Source organism: Rutilus rutilus (assembly GCF_951802725.1).
Source record: "Rutilus rutilus genome assembly, chromosome: 9".
In the NCBI taxonomy this organism is placed as follows: Eukaryota; Metazoa; Chordata; class Actinopteri; order Cypriniformes; family Leuciscidae; genus Rutilus; species Rutilus rutilus.
In genome coordinates this window covers 26913608-26934173 of record NC_140223.1, presented here as the reverse complement: position 1 = coordinate 26934173, position 20566 = coordinate 26913608, and the positions used below count along the sequence as shown (strand labels likewise).

Sequence of the window (20566 nt, the reverse complement as noted above, 5' to 3'; positions counted from 1 at the left end):
CGGGGGCCACGACGGGTGAGACTGCACAGACGGGGCCAAGATGATGGGGTACTAATTCAACACAACTCATAGGGCTCGCTCCTGAAATAGACGGCAGAAACACACTCTCTCTCTCGTTCTCTGTGACCCTGGCGAATGAAAATAATCTGAAATAATTAGAAGCGAGCCAGGGACCGGGTGAGAGGGTAAACACGGCGCAGGCGCGGCGGACTAAGCCAGGGCACCTCGGAGGAGGAGGGGGGTGCTCTGACCCCGTCCACATAAAGCTGTGATTTATGGCACGCAGGGCGCAGCAGCGGGGATGCAGTACCTCTCTCAGAGAACCAAATTACCGAGGTGGAGATTAACACACGCTCTACGGGCCTACTTCCAGATCCGAGGAAATTTTTTATTTACATTTTTCCACTTTCATTTCCTCCCTTCTCTTAATGGTAATTGGTTGGTGTTAGTAAAGAGAGCTCTCAAAGCCCCTCAAGAGTGTTTTATTTTGGGATACAGATGGAGAAGAGTGGCAGTTTTGTGTGCCACGCATGCAATATTTTTTTTATGTCAAAACTTGCAGAATTGTACTGACAGATGTGCCACGCTTAATACATCTTCTTGTGAAATTTAGACTTGATCTTATTTAATTTTTTTTGCAAAAAAAAAAAAAAATGTAATATTTGTATCCATGTTGGTTTCATACATTTTAGAAAAACATTTATACCACTTTCATCAAAGATCTTGATTTATTGATTGATGATTTTGAAATGTCAAATAGCTATTAAAAGTACTATACTTTATTTGCAACCTGAATGCATGCGAGTTTTAGGTGTTACATCTGAAAATAAGTTTTGCTTGGCAATTTTTGAGTCATAAAGTTGTTTTCTAACTCCATTTGACATGAACAAAACATGCCTTTTATGAAAGGTCAAAATGTGACATTACATTGTAAAATATGATATGATCAATACGTTTTTACATTGCCTTAACTCACCAAACAAGTTAAGCAATTTTCATCTTTTTTATGTTATACAAGATTAAACTCATTTTTAAGGTCCGTTTAATGTCATTTATACTTAAACATCCAAGTTGATTGTACTATGTTGATTGATTACAGTGTACTAAAAACTGAATGACTTTGGCATGCAGTCAAAGAGCTCCTCTCTATGTTAGGTTTTCCTTGTCACATGACATACAACATGGCTTCCTGCTGGATGCTTAACACTTTGATTTGGCATAAACAAAATAAAAATAAAAATCGTTTTACAATGTCCAAACAGTTACATCACCTACACATTTTTTACTTTAAACCTCACAAAAAAAATATCGAGATGACTTTTAATTCAGACACGTTAAATATGTTCATCATAGTGCAAGTCATTGTCCATATGAATTGCATTTTTTATTGACCCATTGTGCAAAATGGTATTAATGTTGTTGGTGATGACGTTGTTCTTGTTATATTTCGTATTAGTAGCTATTTAAAATTTATGAAGCTCTATCTAGCCACCTTTAAGAACATTTATATAGCTTTTTTCATTAGATTTTCAAGCTATTAGAGGCAAACAAAAGATGACTAAGTGGTAAGGAGTCTCAGCCCCGGGCTCTAAATTGGTCGGTTGGAGCAGTTTTAAATGAGTTTTGCTTGAGCCCATTGATTGAGTGGCCCCGCACTTTAAATTAATAGCTGGTTGTGGAGTCCAGCGTCTGCAGGGAGGAGTGCAAGCTTAATGCAGCTTTTCGCTCCTGTCAATGGGAGGTCTATCTCGATGAATGGTTGAACTATTTCATGTGGATTTGGCTGCGATATTCCCCCCCTCTTTCCCGTTAGGATGTGCAGGAATGCACCTCGTACACAGTGTTTCCATTAGAGCGCGGCTCCGGGGCCGAGGGAGACCGCGGGGAGCAGCTCCTTCTCGGCGTCAGTTTCTCGCCCATCTGGGATTCCCCTCCGCACAAGCTTCAGCTAACGGCTTAATGCGCGCAGTCTAGAGCCTGTCCACTGCAAATAAACAAACCCGAGCTGCAGCGCTGCCTGCCTGCAGACTGACAAAGCATTGCGTCTGGAAAGAAGGGGAACGGTAACGCATTGGCTGCATCCAAACTTTAGCAGATTTCATGTAGCGAAACAAAAATACAAGATGCAGCTTTAAAGTGTTTCAGAACAAACAAACAAATAAAAACAAGTGTAGCTTAGTCACAGAAAGATTTTGACGCAGCTTGAAAGAAGTTTCTCCACACACACACACACACACAAAAATCGATTTGTTATTCTGTTCAAAGTGTTTATGAATGCATATAAAACGCCAAACATTTTAAATTTGATGAAACATGTTTTGTATTAGGCTATTTATTGTAATCGTCACAGTGTGGGTCAATGAAGTGACGCGGTCGATCAAAAACGCGTTAAACATTATGTAATTCATAGACAATGTGTGTATAAAGTCAAAAATGTTAGGTGGTGTAACTGTCCAGAAAGGGGGGGAACGTTTAGGCTATAAATAGCTTGGAACAATCAGTTGTTGTTGTTGTTTTTGTTTTGTTTAAAAATAATCGGTATAGCACTTTTTGTTTTTTAAATGTTATTAATAACTTCTAAAAATGTACATCAAATGAAACAAAGTGTTCGTGGCGTATCCAACATGCAGGAAGCCATTTTGTTGTCTTGTGTGAAGAAAACCATAAAACTGAGAGGACCACTTTACACTTTACGTCGTCCATTCAATTCATTTTTAATATCACATTTAAAAATATATATATGAAAATGCACGTATTGTTTGATCACATGATTCATGTTTAAAACATGATTCATGACGTTTTTTTTAGAACATTTACTTGTTACATCACCAGTCAAATATTCAGTCAAATATTAAAAAATTTACACTGTAAAACAATTAAATGATCAATAAGTTATAACAACATATGTTTTTACATTGCTTTAACTCATCAAAATAAGTTAAGCAATTTTCAACTTTTTTTAAAAGTCAGTTTAGTTGAATTTAAGTTGAAATGACTTAAACATCCAAGTTGATTGTACTTAAAAATTGAAGGCAGCAACTTTTTTTTATAACTTTGGCACGTTTTATTTATTATTATTATTTTTATTTCTCCCTAATATCATCTTATCTTTAGCTATTTGTCATTGACCCATATGCAGTCAGCTGTAACATGCTAGTTTAAACAAACACCCAAACCAAAAAAAAATCTACTATCTAAATGACAGTGCTTTTATTTAATAAATTCATATAGGGTCGGATTAAATTCTGTTTTATTGAATTCAATCATGCTTAAGCGTCGAGTTGCATTGTAGGTCGTTCCTGCGATTTTCTATTTGGAGGCAATACAACTGAATCTTTCATGTTCCATCTAGCAATTTGACGCCTTAATGTGTACGGCGTAGTGTGCAGCAATTTCCCAGCCGTGAAAAGAAATGACTCCCGGTCTCGGTTCTCCACAGCTCCGCGCTTGACTGATGCGCTTCCCTCCAGAGAGAGCGAGAGGCGGGCAGTTCTCTAAATAATACAGTCTCTCGACTTCACGAATATATCGAATTAAACATTTGTGCCCATTCAAATACTGCCTGCAGGTTTCTCCCTACACATATGACATTAAACAACGTGTCACCAATGCAAAAAGAAAATGCAACTTCATTCCTGAGGAAAGCGGAAAGTTTCCCTCCCCTGTTTAAACTCGGCTCACTACGCCATCTACTGGGACGGACGAGAAGCGACTCTTCAGGAGTTACCCCTGCCCCGTGGGCTCTCTTACCCCGTGTTACCCCTGGCTTGGTACAGATACCACCGGCCCTTTTTGTTTATCTGCTATCGCTTCCTCCTTTTCAGAACAATTGAGCTGAGGAGCCTCTATCACCAGCCTCCATCAGACCCCGGCGAGGCCAGGCAATCACTTTCCCAGATTACTTGTATTTAATACACAATGCATCATAAACCAAATCCCTCATCCTGACAGGGAGAAAATAGAACAGCTCATAGCTTGAGCTTTCCCAATTTATGGCTAAATTAAAAAGGCTTCCAACAATGGACAAGTCGAGGAATGGCAGGAAATCGATGCGCGGCGGACCGGGGTCTTTTTGCGGTTCTCAAGGAGCGCGGGTCTATGGGAATCTTTGGCGAGGGCCGCCGTATTTACACATGATTTTTCCTGTCCTTCCTCCGCGTCTGCCCTGCGATTTCATTTAACAATGGACATTATCTGGACCTTGAGTTCAATGTCAAAGATAGGCCAGGGAAGCATATTCATCTTCATCAGAGTCATTAGAGTCCCGTCAATGGACTGTGCTTCTTGCATGCCCTGGACTCCAAGAAAATGTCTCTCTTCTCACTCTAAAAAATAAGGTTCTGATAAGAAGTTTTAAAGTCCTTCAGAAACTTTGATAAAGGGGGGTGGTTTATAAAATAGTGTTTATTGCTAAACCACTTGATGAACCTTTATTTTTCGCTATCTATTGAAATATTTAGAATGAAAAACAAAAAGTGCATCGATAATGACCACATACATGTCTTTATTTAACGCATTTAATTTTGTTGAAATTGTAGGAAATTATTTTCCTGCTCATAAAACAAATACTTTCTTTTTTAAATCGTGAAATAATGAGTATGGTTTTGTGTATGAGAAGAAATGGGAGAGGATTTTCGTGGGCTCGTGACTGGGAGCAGGTGTAATGTGCATGAGGGAAAAAGAAGAAAAAAAGTAGCCTACTATTTGAAGAGTTAAAGTATAGCATTTTTGTGTTTACTGAAGCTAAACATAAATGTTATTTCTTAAATTAGTCGTAATGTTAGTTATACGTCATTTAGCTTTAAAGAAAACACTGGAACAGAGTTACACCTCACTGCACTTGCACTTGCACGAGCCTCCCTCGTTCTCGTGTCCTTCCCCCGCGAGCAAAGCAAGCTGGGAGAGAAAAACGCCGCTGATTTCATGATTGCTGGATGGCTTCATCAAAGCGGGGAAATTCGGGTCTATCCACGAGCAGCCCCGTCCCGACCTCGCGCTGACCTCGCATCTCCGCGAGCGCGGGGGAGCCTCGCGCAACTTCCTACCGGTGGACACGCGAGACAGGTCCCCCCTCCTCCTCCTCATCATCCTCCTCCTCCTCTTCAGCGCATCTCCCTCGCATGGGACAAGAGAGGATCCACTTGAACGGGACAGACAGAGACACTCCTACACGTTCGGATCACTGAAGGTGGACGATTCCTCCTGTGCTTGTTTCTTGTTCACACTCTTGCGCTCGCGATCCGATGCCAGGAAGAGGGACAGTGAATAAAACCGCCAGTCAGACAGATCAACACCTGGGGACTTTCAGCCGTGGGAAGAACGGACTGAAGTTGGACAAAGTTCTTGTCCGCGGGGAAATTTAGCGTGTCGTCCACTTGATAAGAGCAAAACGAGAGGAAAGAGGCGGTGATTTGGGTTTTTTTTTCTCTCTTCAGCGAGAGACACGGGATACATGCCGCAAAACACAACGGGCGCGTACAAGCTTCATTCGGGGCTGTTGTGAGTTTTTTGGTGGCGTTTCTTTGACTCATTCTTCCCAGTGAGATTTCCGTGGGGTTCTTAAGGTAGGCGGTTTACGTCCTTATATCAACGTTTCTCTCTGACAAGCCGCGAATTAATGGTCAAATAAAAGTCCATTCATCCTTCACCTTTGAACTTGTTTAATTGTATCGAAACGAAGGGCTTCGGTTCTTTTCTCTGAAGCGTAACGCTTTAACGCCTTGCTTGTGTGTGTCGCTAAGATCTTTAGCTCTTTTTTTTTTCTTGGGCTTCACGTGTTGTATTTTTGTAGGATTTTGGGGGTATTTTTCTGAGTAACATTTTATTGACTTTTCTTCACGTAGTAGCATTTGAGTAAACTTATTTTCGTAGCGGTATTTCACGTTTTATTTTTGTTTGAAACAATTGTGTGCATTCGTCAAACGAATTTTGTTCAATGAAAGCAGCAGATGTGTTATTGTCATAACAAGACAATAGAATATAAAAACGAAAGTAATTATAGCTTACAAATGTTTCTAGTTTTACGAGTTTAGTGTGAAATAAAAACTTTCTTTTTTCTAAAAAAAAACATTATTTTAACAGTACATTTCTAGACTAGATAAATGCACTTTTGCTACTTAGCCTAGCCTGCATGTTTTCTGACGTTTTGTTTTGATCTATCTATTTATTTTAACCCAAATTGTTTGTTCCTATCGTTCTTTTTTTAAGTGTGTTAAGTGTATGAGAGGATCGGTGTTGATCCACTTGATTTATTTGACCTTAAATTAATAAACTCAGGGACAAAATTTTAAAGAAATGTTTCGTTTGCAATTAAAAAGTATCTGTCGCGTTTTTTCTCCGTTAACAATGTGTTCATATTTGTTTCACATCATGGAAAGAGCGAGAGAGAACGTGCACTGTTTGGCAGCTCTGGAAAGATAAACCCGTTATTCTGTTTCGAGATTTTTGGCAGAAAGTGTAGAGCTGACTTGAAAGTCTGTCTTTATGAAATATTTTTGTCTTTGCAAAATCGTTTTGTTTGCATGCAAGTCTGTTTAGAACATTTGAAGCTTTTCCATTTTCCATCTAAATTTGTATTTAAATAGTAAAACCTTTCAAATGTTTGACATGGATATGTGCTGGAAATGAAATAGACTAACTACATTGAAAAATTATAGATTTTATGCATTTAAAATAAAATTTGTCCATTTCACAAAACAACACTGGATTATATAGTACTCAGAAAATGACTGTGGTGTTGATGTGTAAAACTTACGTGAACAGACGTCAGTGAGCAGATCCACTAGATGATGTTTAAGATGAAGTTAAGAATTTTGTTTTGTTTGTGACATTCGCTTGATGACTAGACAGTAAAGCTGAAGAGTCTGTGAGAGGGAGAGAAGTGAAGTGTGCAAAGAAGATGTTGTCAGAGCCTGTATGAGTGTTTTAGAGAAAGTGTGTGTGTGTGTGTTTCGATAAGTTTGACTTATCTGTGTTGCCTCAGTGGGTGGCATGAGATTTTACTCACTGCACAGTAATCTTTAAAAGTTCAAGATCAAAGGCTGATCTCTCGTTCTCTTTCTCTTTCTCTGTCAGGGCGAGCAGACAGGTTTGGATGGGAGCGTATGTGATAGCAGGAGCTGGCTAAGGCACGTCCAGATCTCTCCATCCACCCACCAACACAACCTCACAGCCTGCCAGATACATGAGCAGGTACGTGGAGAACACACACACACACACACACACTGAGCACCTGCATGGCCAACATAATGAAGTGTTTAAAGGTGTTTCTGCTATCTTTAATAGCGGATTCCTTTTGCATTCTCGTTCTACGTGTGTGTCACTGTGTTTTTGTGTTTTGGTCTTTTATATCTTGCCTGCAGCGTGAAGGACCACAGGCCGGGATCACACACACACCCACACACACTCTCTCGGTCAAGCATGATGATAATCACGCATTTTGTATCTTTGCACTCGGATATGAGGGACGACAAATTCCTGAATCCTTGTGGAGTGAAAGACAGAGACTCTCAAAGAGAGAGAGAGAAATGAGTCACATTCAGTATTTTACACACTACTGATTTTATTCTTTAATGGTTGAACCAATTCTGTGAGGTTAGTTTGTCCGGTTTTGCATGTTTAAATTGATAACTTTTAAAAATGAAAAGCTTTTATGTCCATATTTTGAGGAGGAATTGAGTGATCAAGTTGGATTAAGATACACTGGATTAAAGTTATAGTCAGTTACACTGAACTGAGTTTGACTGGATTCAGTTAAATTGTAAACTGAGTTGAGTTGGTCTGAATTGAATTGAGATTCAATTGTGTTGAGTTGTGCTGGATTCAATTGAGCAAAAATAGGGTTAGGCCAAGTTGAGCTGGATTCAATTAAAAGGAGCTGAGTTGAGCTGGATTAAACCTATTTTCATTGAGTTGAAAAAAATTAAGATGTGGCAAACTGAGTTGCTAGATTAAATTAAGATTAAATTAACATGACTGGAATGAATTGTGACGAGTAAAGAGATGGACTGGATTCAATTTAGAGTGAGTTGATCTGGACTAGAGACATTGAAGTAACGTTTAGCTGGATTGGGTTGAGTTGAAGTTATGTTATGCTTTCTTGAACCACTACACAGCAAGGATGAATAATCATGCAATCAGTTCATACTATCAGGATTATCTTGGTGAGATCACACTCTTCTGGGCATCCAAATCACACTGTGAGATATTCAGTGGACACAGTGATTATAAAATTAACTTACCATTTGCCTATCTGCAGATAACAAAGGGCTCTTGAAGCACCAGTCGGCCTTTTCAAGTGAAATGACGTATGAGGACGATGCATTCAGATGTTAAACAGGCCAATTGTACTTTTCCATATTCAGCTTTACAAAATGAGATCCACTCGAAGAATCTAATCAAAACGTTTCTCAATCTCAAGTGTGTTTTTGATGTTTGACCAGCGCATGAGTGAGAGAGCAAGACAATATGATGGCTGGGAGGTCTAGATTTTCGAAATATTTTACTTTTCTAAAGAGAAACTAGAAGAGAGAGAGAAACGGAGGAAGAGAACCTGTTCAGACACAGCATTATGATATGGGCCATAATTGTTAAACTATGACACCTTGTCATAACAAAGAGCTCAGCTTAGACTTTATGGCTTCCGGCAACCCACATGTTTTTACAATCACGCTGTACCTCCTTATAGCGACAAAACCTGGAGAGAGAGATACAAAAGACTGTTATCTGTTATCAGTTTTCAGAAAGAATAGTAAATTCTGTTTACGTGGAGGTGAAAGAACGTGCTCTTCTTTTTCCAAATCACACTCTTAATCTATTCCTTAATATGTCACCTAGAACAAGAAACAGGACAAACTACCAGATGGGTTTTTATTTAAAATTGAGGAAAAAGATTGAGCGTGAAACAAATAATCAAAATGTTGCTTTTTAATGCTTAACTATTCTTAGTTGAAGTATTACCTAGAACAATTAACAGGAACAAAATCCATGGCTGGACAGATATTGATCGACTTGATTATCACTCGTCACCTTTTCACTGGACAAGGGGAAAGGGGGATTTTAGTGTGAGGCGTTGGTCGGTGTGAGAGTGTTTTTCATTCCTACAGTCCTGAACGAAGGATCTAATGGACCTGTTTATCAGGACATCAGTCGACTAACATCCGTTTCTCATAGACACTTACACAATAGAGGCAAGCTATGTGTGTGTGTGGTGCTTGAAGTGACCTCTCTTACTTGGAACACAAGTGAGAGGAAAGCATTGCGCTGTTTGCTTCAGTAATCGCTGAAGTCAAGGTAACGATTATCTAGTGCACTTCTGAGTGCCCTCAAAGTGCAAGTGTCTGTGTCTCTTAAAGTCTTGCAGTGATAAGACCTGAGGATAAACCCTTACGGATTTGTCTTCTTTGACTTGACTTTGACTTCTTTGTATGGGTCAAAGATTGACAAGGATCATATTAAATCTCCATGTAGATTGAGGTCTTGGTATGGGATAGGCCTGGTCTGTTGACTCTGTGTTTGTGTGTGTTGGTTTAAGGTAGACTCAATTGACTTAATCTGTTATTGTAAGCCACTGAAAGCTTACAAGTTTACAACCTTCACTTATCAGTTAACCCAAGTGACATTCTAACCCAGACACGTTTGCCTGGTTATCTAATAGGCTTTATGTTGAACATCACATGAACTAACAGGAAAACTGGTCTCATCGCATCTGCTTGTTTGAAAAAAAGCAGTTTGAACTGATGGAGAGAGAGGAAGAAAAATAAAATAACTTCTAGATATCACTCTGCATATGTGATGGGCATCAGTTATGCTCATCTATGCTCGCTCCTTTGAAGGCATCTTGACTAAAACAGCTCTATATTTAAAGAAGCACATACAAAAGACCTGAATACAGAATACAGAAGTTTGCTGCTCATAAACCCCCATGAGAACGTTCCATAATTATAATGACTATAGATAGTCATATACATAACCTAAATCCTATTCCATAAATAAATAAATAAATGTGTTTTAGCCTTTGAGTAATTTTTATCTGAGAACTTCCAGGAAGGGAGTACCGGTATTTATTTATTTACTTTTAGTATATTTACTAAGAATGGTTCATATTTATATATTTAAATAAAAAAAATCTTTTTACATTTGGGAAAATCCAGGGAGTATTTCTTTATTTTGGTTACACAATTTGTTATATTCATTTTTTTCTTTTATTTCTTTTATTTTTGTTTAATTGTAAGGAATTAGTGGAAGAATGGAGGAGGTTTTGGTAACTACAAAAGAAAACATTTAGCATGTTCTGAAAGTATTGTTTAATTTATTGCATGATTATTATTATTATTATTTATTTTTTTATTTACTTACTTGTAGTACATCCATTATAGACATCTAACATTTTTTTTAATATATATATTCCTTTATATGTTTCTGTTAATATTTTCTTAATCTCCCTTTGGGAACATCCAGAGTGGATTTGTCACATCTAGCTTCTTCTGGAGTCAGTTTTGTCTGGCTATGGTGACAATGTATCACTCATCTTGATATATTACCTTCTGTTTGGTTACCGCTCAAAAATCCTCCTGATAAGAGACATTCATTCTCAGAACATAGTATGTGAGTGTGTGTTTGTGCACGCAGCCAAACACACACACACACACTCTTCTGTGGCATCTGAAAAGACCTGCAGGTTGGCACTCACCCTTGGCACTGAGGATCCAGGCCAGGGCCCAGGAGGGGTTGCCAGGAGTGACTCCCCTGATCTCTGAGCTTGGCTGGTTCGCTATGTCCCCGGCCAACAAGTTGTATGAGTGTGTGTGCCCGTATCATTCACCCCACAGCCCCTCACACCACATTTGAACAGCTCTGCCATTGTCTCATACTCACAATATTATTGTGGCCCTTTGCTCCCTGCCTTTGTGCGCGAGTGTGTGCGATAAAAACACACATACACGCAAAGAAACAGGGTCGGTTGTGACATTACAAGTACAAGATATCAGAGATCTGCAGGAAGGCACCAGAAGGGGTAGACGGGCTGTGAAAGTGTGTGTGAGAGACTCTGTTCTCATGTCGTCTTGAGGGTTCTGCTAGTTCCCTGTATTCTCCTGTTAAACAATAGAGCGCGACTCGGTCCCTCCGTGTCCCCCATGGCCTGCTGGGTCTTGTGTACACACACACACACACATAATGACTCTGGCTTTTCCGAGAGGTTTCCAACTCACTATTGCCTTTATCATATTATCAGAAGTTTTTGTGTGTGTCTGATTGTGTGACATCTCTAATAAGAATGCTCAAATGTCACCACCGGACTGCACAGGAAGTGAGCCGTCTAATGCCTTCAAGGCTTGCCAAAAATAACACCATCCAAATAACACAACTGTTTCTCCCACTACCTATTGTGTTCACACAGGAAGTGTGTGTGTGTCAAACAGATAGGTCCCTTAACACCATCTCTTTCAAACACACACACAAACTCGAGCTCAGGTTCCCATCATTGTTTGTCCATCAAAATGTGTTGTCGTTTCAAATCATCATTTATTTATTTCACATGCTCGTAAAATATGCTGCTTAAAATTTTTATGGTATTTTTCTTTTGATGAATAGAAAGTTCAATAGAACAGCGTTTATTTGAAATGGAAATCTTTACTGTGACTTTTGATCAGTGTAATGCATGTATTGCTTTCTTTCAAAAAAGTAGTGTTATCAGTGTTTTGTCCCATGTGTAACGTCTGTCTCTCTCTCTAGATCTTTTACCGTGTGGTCCGAGAGGTCCAGCCGGGTGAGGAACTCTTACTGTTCATGAAGGCTGAGGAGTTTTCATGTGAGACCATGGCTCCAGACATACACGGTGAGTTTGCACTCATACACACATAAACACACACTCACACGAATACGCTCGCTTGCTAACTCACTTTTTGTGTTGTCCTGCAGAGGAGCGTCAATACCGCTGTGAGGACTGTGACCTAAACTTCGAGTCTGGTTCAGAGCTGTTGGACCATCAGAAGCATGCATGCGGTCCCCCGCCTTCCTCCGGCTTCAAGCTGTCTAAACAGGGTCTTCCCAGCGCCGGAGACGATGCTGATCTCGACCCGCTGCACCTACACTCTCTCCCTCTAAACTTACCCCGCTCACCACAGGAGTGTAAGGAGTGCGAGCAGGTCTTTCCTGATGCACAGAGGTATTTTTATAGTACTATTTTTATTTTATTTTATTTTATTTGTTCCCAACACAAATATTGCAACAGTATAAGCTAAATTTCAACTGTAGTCCCTTAAATGAAGCTAACGGACTTTAGAGACATCCCGGGGATGTCTCTAAAGAGATTCGGCTCCGTCCCGATTTGAACCCAAACATGATGAAATCTAATAAATCTCTCTTTCTATTTTTCTCTCAGTCTGGACACTCACTCCCTGTCTCACTCCGACGAGAGAGAGTATAAGTGTGATCAGTGCCCGAAGGCCTTCAACTGGAAATCAAACCTGATTCGCCACCAGATGTCACATGACAACGGCAAGCACTACGAATGTGAAAACTGCTCAAAGGTAGAGTCCAGACATTAGCAAAGACATTTGTGCAAAAGCAGGTGTCTCTTACTGTAGCTCACTTTTCCCAAATCTGTTACCTCAAACTCAGTCATTGCCAGAGGCGGACAGAGTACACAGCTTCATTACTTGAGTAAAAGTACAGATACCCCTTGCAAAATTTTACTCAAGTACAAGTAAAAGTACTACAGTCAGATGTCTACTTAAGTAAAAGTACTAAAGTACTTGTTTTTAAAAGTACTTGAGTATCAAGAGTACAAGAGTCAATTTTTTTAATATTGCATTACTACTGCCACAGTGCTTACATTGGTAAACACAGCAAACACTTGAAGCGAAAACTATCATTAACTTGTTCAGAAAATTGAAATAGTCTGGCGAGGTGGGGCCACGGGTTGACACATTCCCGGGATGGACCTGCTGCGTCTTCATCCATTGTTTTGTCCATGGTTTCGTCTCTTATCTAAATCTGACAATGGAGTTGACTTTGGTGGAAAGCTGAGGTGATTGCTGATAGGCTGTCCCAATCAGTGGCGCCTGCACAATCCAATCACGTTTGAGAGGGAACCAACAAATTGAGGGTTTCCGAGATTTTTTTTTTAGAAGAAGTAACGGGTACTCACGGTTATGGATAGAAATGTAGTGGAGTAAAGAGTACAATATTTGCCTCTCAAATGTACTTGAGTAAAGTCATGAGTACTCCCCAAAAATGATACTTGAGTAAAGTACAGATCCCTCAAAATTGTACTTAAGTACTGTACTCAAGTAAATGTACTCCGTTACTGTCCGGCTCTGGTCATTGCATCATGGAAATAAAAACTGTGCTAAATGCAAATAATAAAAAGCAACTAACCGTATAATCATGCATAGTTAGGAGGCTTATCAATGTATAAAATGGAGGTGATCATTCTTTGTTGCGATACGTCAAAGGTTGTACGTCCAGTCAAACTCTACTGTATTTTAGAGCATGAACCTATAGATGTTACTTTTGTACAGTATCTACATCCTGAAGCAAACCCAGTTGAGATCCAGAGTCCAATATCTGTGGGCTGTGTATGTAAACTTCCTCCCTGTATTTCTCTCTCTTTACCCAGCAGGTGTTCACAGACCCCAGTAACTTGCAGAGGCACATCCGCTCTCAGCACGTGGGGGCTCGAGCTCACGCCTGCCCTGACTGCGGCAAGACGTTCGCCACCTCCTCAGGCCTTAAACAACACAAACACATCCACTCTTCCGTCAAGCCCTTCATATGTAAGTCACTCAGACCCTTCATATGTAAGTCTGCATGCTTTCTACTCTGAACACCACACTGCAGAGCTGGAGAGCTCCAGCATCCTTTTGAAATGCCTGCCAAAGTCTGAATGTTTGATTCCGGATTCTAGACAGATCCACTCCACTTTTTTATAGTCGTATAGTTAAAGACAACTATACCTTCAATGCACTTTAAATAAAAGCATCTATCAAAAGTTTTTTGAAATCTTGTTTTTTTTAAAAGACTGGTGGAGCTCTCCGGCTGGCCTGAGTTTTCCAGCACTTATGTTGATGTCAGATCATCCTGATCTTGCACTTTTTAAAGTCAACATGAAACAGAATTGACTCCCATTTTACTTCCAAAATGACACATTTCACAGAAAACCAATATTCAGGCAGAAAAAAAAAAACGTCTTTTTTTTTATTCATCAGGAATTAATTCGATTTTGAAAAGTGGCAGTCAGAGAAGTGAAGCTGTTTCAGAGATTATGTTTTTTTTTTCTTTATAAAACCATGCACTGATGAATCATGCACAGTAAGATCAGGTCTGTGCATTATTAAATAAAATGGGGGTAATTTTGTTCTCATGTTGTCTTTAACACAGGGTACTGAGATTTAAATAACCAATAACCAACAAGTATACTAATATTATACAGTAAATTAGTTATTATGAATATTATTATTATTAATAATAATGTTAAATTGTTTAATATTATTAGTTAATATTTATATCTAGGCTAATTAACATTAATATTATTTTTAATTCAATACAAATGTGTGATTCTGTGTTCATTTGCTATAACCTAAAACTACTTTTTTTGCAGGCTAGGATGTTTGATGCACTGTATTTACTGACTGTGTGTTTGTACTGTACGTGTGTGGTCTCTGTTCATGTTGCTCTGGTGTGTGATAACTGATGGTTCACTTTCCAACACCTGACTCTTTTGATTCTCAGGTCAAATCTAGAGTAAATGCTAATGACTATATTTATACATACCAACAAAGTCATGTTCTTATAATCATATCAGCTTTGAATCTTCTGGTACACTTAATGCATGTTTACCCTAGACTTTCTTACAATGCTTGTCAGTAAACCAGTCCATGACCTTTGACCTCCAAACTCATACACGAATGACTTGAATTCTTAATCTCATCCTGCATAAATACCTCACTTTCCCTCATAGCGCTTTAAACGTCTTAAACCCTACTGCTACCTCTGAACTTTGCCCAATTGATCTTCTTGCATTGACCCTCGGAGTGCTGATCCCACACAGATCGTGTAGACGTTGCCCCCCCCCCCCAACCACCACATATCAGACAGTAACTAGCTTGCTAACTCCATTCCTGGAAAATCACTACCACATGCAGCCCAGCTCATACAGAGACTAGCACACAGCCATTTACAGCAATCAGCATTTGAACAAGCACAGCTAACAACACTTAATGACCTCGCAACAACACACACACACACCAAATACACCACACACATGCACTTTGATTCGTACATAGGCACAGATATGCTCTTGAGTCAGCTGCCTCCATAGCCTTATGTTTATAATAATTAATAATATACCTTTATTTCATTCAAAACTGAAAACTATTAATAAAATATTATTCAATCAAATTGTACTCTGTTTCAGCATTGCAAATTAGTCACTTATAAGGTTTCATGTTTTGAAAACAGAGCTATAAACCCACTCTTGTGTCTTGGTTTGCATGTATGTGTTCATATACTTCATTCCGCATTTGTTACTGAGACAAACATTGACAAAAATATAGCTAATTATGTTAAACTACAAGAGAAAAATCGCTCTTTTACACAAACACTCATTCACATTTATTTTACTACTGGCTGTTCACCACTGCGGAATGTGTTTATAATATTTTGTTATGGTTTATTAAGACCTGACAAAACACAGCACTCTGAAGTGCCCACAGATCTTCCCTCACACACGCCCCAGATTTCACACCTGTTCATCCGAGTGTGTCCAGTTGTTCACAATTATAAAGCGATGTGTGTGTGTATGTCTGCTGTACTTCCTGAATGTACAATATCCAAGCTGTAAGTATATGTGTGTGAACAAAAAAAAGAAAATTCTGTAATTTTTTTACTCATTCTTGTGTTGGTCCAAACTTGAAAGCATTTCTTTCTTTTTTTACCATACAGTGAAAGTCAATGGGGTCCAATATTGTTTTGAACCCCACTAACTTTCACTGAATGGACAAAAAGAGTTCTTCAGAATATCTTCTTTTGTATTCTGCGGAAGAAAGTAAGTCATATAGGTTTGGAACAACATGAGGGTGAGTAATAATTTTCTTTCCTTTATCTTTAAGTCTTCCTTTTTCCTTGCACTAATATTTACTTCCCATCTCTTGATCAGTCTCTGTGAGTGGCCGACTCCATAAACACATCCCGCGGTAGAACCTCACACCTCATGCAATCTGACAGGGATTAGCAAAACCCCCCTGCTAGACTCCCTAGCTTCCATAAATTAAAAAAAAAAGTCACGTTTGCAATAAGATATGTGATTATGATGAGAAATGCGGGTGGTTAAAAGGCTTCATTTCACACTAGAGGTGTTAGATTGGTAATGTATAGGGTGATTTTATTACTTTCAGAGTGTGCGTTAGGGATTTAACTGTATACACTGTCGTTAGGACGGAGTGTGTGTGCGATGACATGAACAAGAGTTTAGGATCCATCATGAGTTTTCAAGAATGTTGTGTGAAGATTGAATAATGTGTAATGATGTGAGATATATGTGTGTGTGTGTGTGTGTGTGTGTATGATAGACAGAGACGTCGCTTGGTCCATGGGAACGGACCTGCGGGAGAGGATTCATTCAACTCTGTTTCCTTCTCACGCTTAAAATAGAGCCATTGTGATGTCCTTTTCTGTGTGTGTGTGTGTGTGTGTGTGTGTGTGTGCACCTGCGTGTGACATTGCATTCTTTTATCTGCCATCCTTGCTTATCCTGCATTTTTGTCTGTTTTGTTAATGGATGTGTGTGACAAGTCAAAACCGTCCTTTTATGCCGTATGTCCATGTCTCACTGTCTCTAGGTGAGGTCTGCCACAAATCTTACACGCAGTTCTCCAATCTGTGCCGCCACAAGCGCATGCACGCAGACTGTCGCACTCAGATCAAGTGCAAAGACTGTGGCCAGATGTTTAGCACCACGTCATCCCTAAACAAGCATCGGCGCTTCTGCGAGGGTAAAAACCATTTCGCTGCTGCTGCAGGAGGGTTATTTGCCCAAGGCATGGCCCTCCCTGGCACCCCTGGCCTGGACAAGTCCGCACTGGCTGGAATGAGCCATGGGAGTCCTGGTTTAGCAGACTATTTCGGGACAAACCGGCACCATGGTGGGCTGACATTCCCAGCAGGCCCTCCAGCATTCCCATTCAGTTTTCCAGGACTTTTCCCATCGGGACTTTATCACCGGCCCCCTCTAATCCCATCCACATCACCCATTAATGGCCCTCCGAGCACTGAACTACGGAAGAGTCCACTGGTGTCCTCACCCATCCCTGGCTCGCATGACCTCTTGAAGAGTTTACGCAAGGATTCGTTCAACGGGGAGGGCGAGAGCATGGAGCGTCAGAGAGAAGGATCCGTCTCCAAGCCAAGGCACGGCGGGAAGATGAGCGACCAGTCGGAGAGTAGTGATCTGGACGACGTCAGCACTCCGAGTGGGAGTGAGCTGGAGAGCACTTCGGGTTCAGAGTTGGAAAGTGAAGCAGAAAGCGACCGGGAAAGAGTGCGAGTGCGGGAAAATGGGAAAGGGCCGAAAAGGAAATCCAGTGGGTTCAGCAATGCTCAAAGCCCAACTCTTGTTAGCTCCAGTAGTAGTAGTAACACCAATAATGGAAAGGACTTCCCTGTGCCAGGGCTCGTCCAACCATCTTTGGATGAGCAAACGGCTGTTTCCGGCGCCGTTAATGACTCGATCAAGGCAATTGCCTCCATTGCTGAGAAATACTTTGGTTCTACTGGACTTGCAGGCCTGCAAGACAAAAAAGTTGGGGCATTGCCATACCCTTCCATGTTCCCTCTATCGTTCTTTCCTGCCTTCTCTCCATCAGTCTATCCTTTCCCTGAAAGGGAGCAACTTAGACCTCCAGGCCACAAAGGGGAGCCAGAAAGCCCTCCAGTTGAGGGTAAAAAACTTAAGGGCAGAAATGCTGAATCACCTTTTGACCTCACCACCAAGCGGAAGGAAGAACGTCTTGCGGCCACCTGCGGCCCTTTGAAACCAGAAGCCTCACATGTACAGTCAACCAACCAGGATCAGCCGCTGGACCTCAGTCTTGGCGGGCGAAGTCGAGGAAAGAGCGTAAGAGGGGAAGAGTTAAAAAAGAACCCTGTCTTTGGAGAAGAGAGGGTGGAACCAGAGCCACCCAAAGCCGACCCATCCCTCCAACACGCAAGACCTACGCCTTTCTTCATGGATCCCATTTACAGGTACTGTCAATCACATGTGCTTCCTACTGTGTTAGAGTAATGGATTAGATTTAGTTCGGTTAAACTCGCTATGAGAACTGATAGAAATTTAACATCAGCAGGGTTGAGAAGAGAAAGATGAACGATCCATTCGAAGTCCTCAAGGACAAGTACATGCGGCCGGCTCCTGGATTTCTCTTCCACCCACAGGTGAGATTTGTCAGAATATTTTCCCACTGCTGACTTTATTTTATTTTATTACCTCATCCCTGTAGTCCTGCATAAATCATTAGCCTATTTTCAATTGGCTCTTTCTGTGCTACTGCAGTCAGTGTTAACGCAAGCTGTTCCAAACTCAAAAGCAGATAAAAAGTACTGTATGTGCACTATGACTTTAAAGCTTTCTCATCTGTTAGTTCCCACCATTGTTAACAAAAAAGGTGGTGCGTAAATTCCACGGTAAAAACGTCAAGCATCTTGTTTTACATGCACAATTACCTGATTAAAAAGTACCTTTTAAAGTCTAGATGTTTATATTTGTGTAAATGAGAAGTGTTTGGGAAACATTCATCCTGTATATCCCATTATTTTACTGTAATGACAAATTTCAGTTTAGTGTATTTCAGATGCAGAAATCGCTTACAGCTTTAAAATCAGTTCAGTACATTAACCAAATTTGAAGCAATTTTAAACGCTAACATAACATTACTTGTCCAATTGAATACAATTTCCAGTATTGACCAAATAACTCCTCGTGATGCTAGTATTGACATAATAGCTACAGTATGTTGGCAGTAGCTTTACAGGGCCCCAGTGTGTTAGCATTAGCATTGTGACTCCTATGTTCCTCTGTGTGGTTCTTTTACTGAGTGATCAGGTCCAGATGTGAGATTCAGGCAGGGTGGGAGCTTTGTGACACGTCTCTGTGTGGGTGTCTTTGATTATGATGTCACAATATGATACCCTGTTAAACTGCCAGACACTGACCCATATCCCTGGATGGAGAGTATGTGTGTGTGTGTGTGTGTGTGTGTGCGTGTGTGCGTGTAATGAGTGATTTTGTCAGAGTATAAGCGTGTGGTTTTGTGCCTGAGTGTCTATGTAACCTCATTTGTGTGTATTAAGTAACCTGTCTGCTCTATATCATTGTGTGTTCGCTATCAGTGTTCTGTAAAAGTAATACATAGTTCTCATATAAACCCACACACATGTCTGGTACACATAAAGACCCTGAAACGCACACATAGACGCTTACTGGTGTAGTGTTTTACTGGCTGTTTCAGGACAGTGTTTTATGGGCTGTTTCATTGGCCTGATTTATTCCCTGTGTATGCTTTGTGTCTGTGTGAGATAATATCCACATGTCCCTGACACACTGCCTAACGAGGTGACCTATCAGCATCCACTTTACTGCGCTAGGCTCACTGGACTCTCTAATCAGCACCAGGGATACTATTGACTGCACAGACGTATTATGGGAAATACAGTTTACAATGTACTGTATTAGTTTGATGCTAGGCAGTAGAGCACAATACAAACATTGGGATATCAAGTGGATTGTTGGTGGGGGGGTTAAATAGTTATTTATTTATCATTAGTCTTCAGAACATTTGATGAGATAATATATTTTCTATTTTCTTCCATTCCACAAGTAGAAGAAAAAATGATAGTAAAAAGAATTAGACAACCACTGGACAAAATAAAATAAAATGTGTGGGATGTTAACCTTTACTAAACATCACATTGCATAATCACACACGATCAGTCTGATTCTTGATTTTGATATGCTGTTTCCCTTCTGTCCTGCCCCCAGTTCCGCATGCCTGATCAGAGAACATGGGTAAGTTACTCCAAATCAAGTCATTCATGTGCTTCCACCACACACACACACACACACACACACACACTCACATGCTTAATAATTTCATGCAAATCACCCTGTTGCTACATGTACCCTGCCGCTCACTATTAGCATGTGTAATGCATGACTCAAACAAACAAATGCATGGACCAAAGCTGCATTTCCACCGTCGGGCCGAAAGGTTCTAGGAACAATAAGGAACGGCTCCAGATATATTTCCACTTGAGATTTGTTCGGCACGGCTACAAACCGTTCTCAGCCCTGATTTCCCATCACGGTTGGCTAACCGTGCCGAACCGTGCTGGCTGAATGTGTGTAGTGACATCGCAACTCAGGATTGGTCACTTGTCTGTTGCCTGGCTAACAGTTTCTCTGTAGCTGGCTAAGTGTGCTATTTGAGCGACGTAAACACATATTAATAATAAAATGTATTTAATTGAATCGCTATTTACATCTCATATCATCTTTAAACTCTATAAGACT

At 40.3% G+C, this 20566-nt stretch overlaps 1 protein-coding gene across 11 annotated transcripts in view; it reads left to right on the top strand.

Annotated features, from left to right (window-relative positions):
* Positions 1-20566, top strand: part of mecom (MDS1 and EVI1 complex locus) — a 166960-nt gene that overhangs the window by 134648 nt on the left and 11746 nt on the right. For 2 of the 11 annotated variants that reach the window (XM_084419416.1, XM_084419414.1), the window contains exons 3-10: positions 7075-7191; positions 11734-11836; positions 11920-12166; positions 12383-12530; positions 13622-13802; positions 16842-18243; positions 18345-18432; positions 20036-20062. In XM_084419416.1, coding sequence (XP_084275542.1) covers positions 7075-7191; positions 11734-11836; positions 11920-12166; positions 12383-12530; positions 13622-13802; positions 16842-18243; positions 18345-18432; positions 20036-20062 — 2313 coding nt within the window. Of the gene's footprint in view, positions 1-5128; positions 5565-7074; positions 7192-11733; positions 11837-11919; positions 12167-12382; positions 12531-13621; positions 13803-16841; positions 18244-18341; positions 18433-20035; positions 20063-20566 lie in introns of those variants that run through there. The other 9 variants (XM_084419415.1, XM_084419410.1, XM_084419411.1 and 6 more) reach the window with 8 other exon arrangements.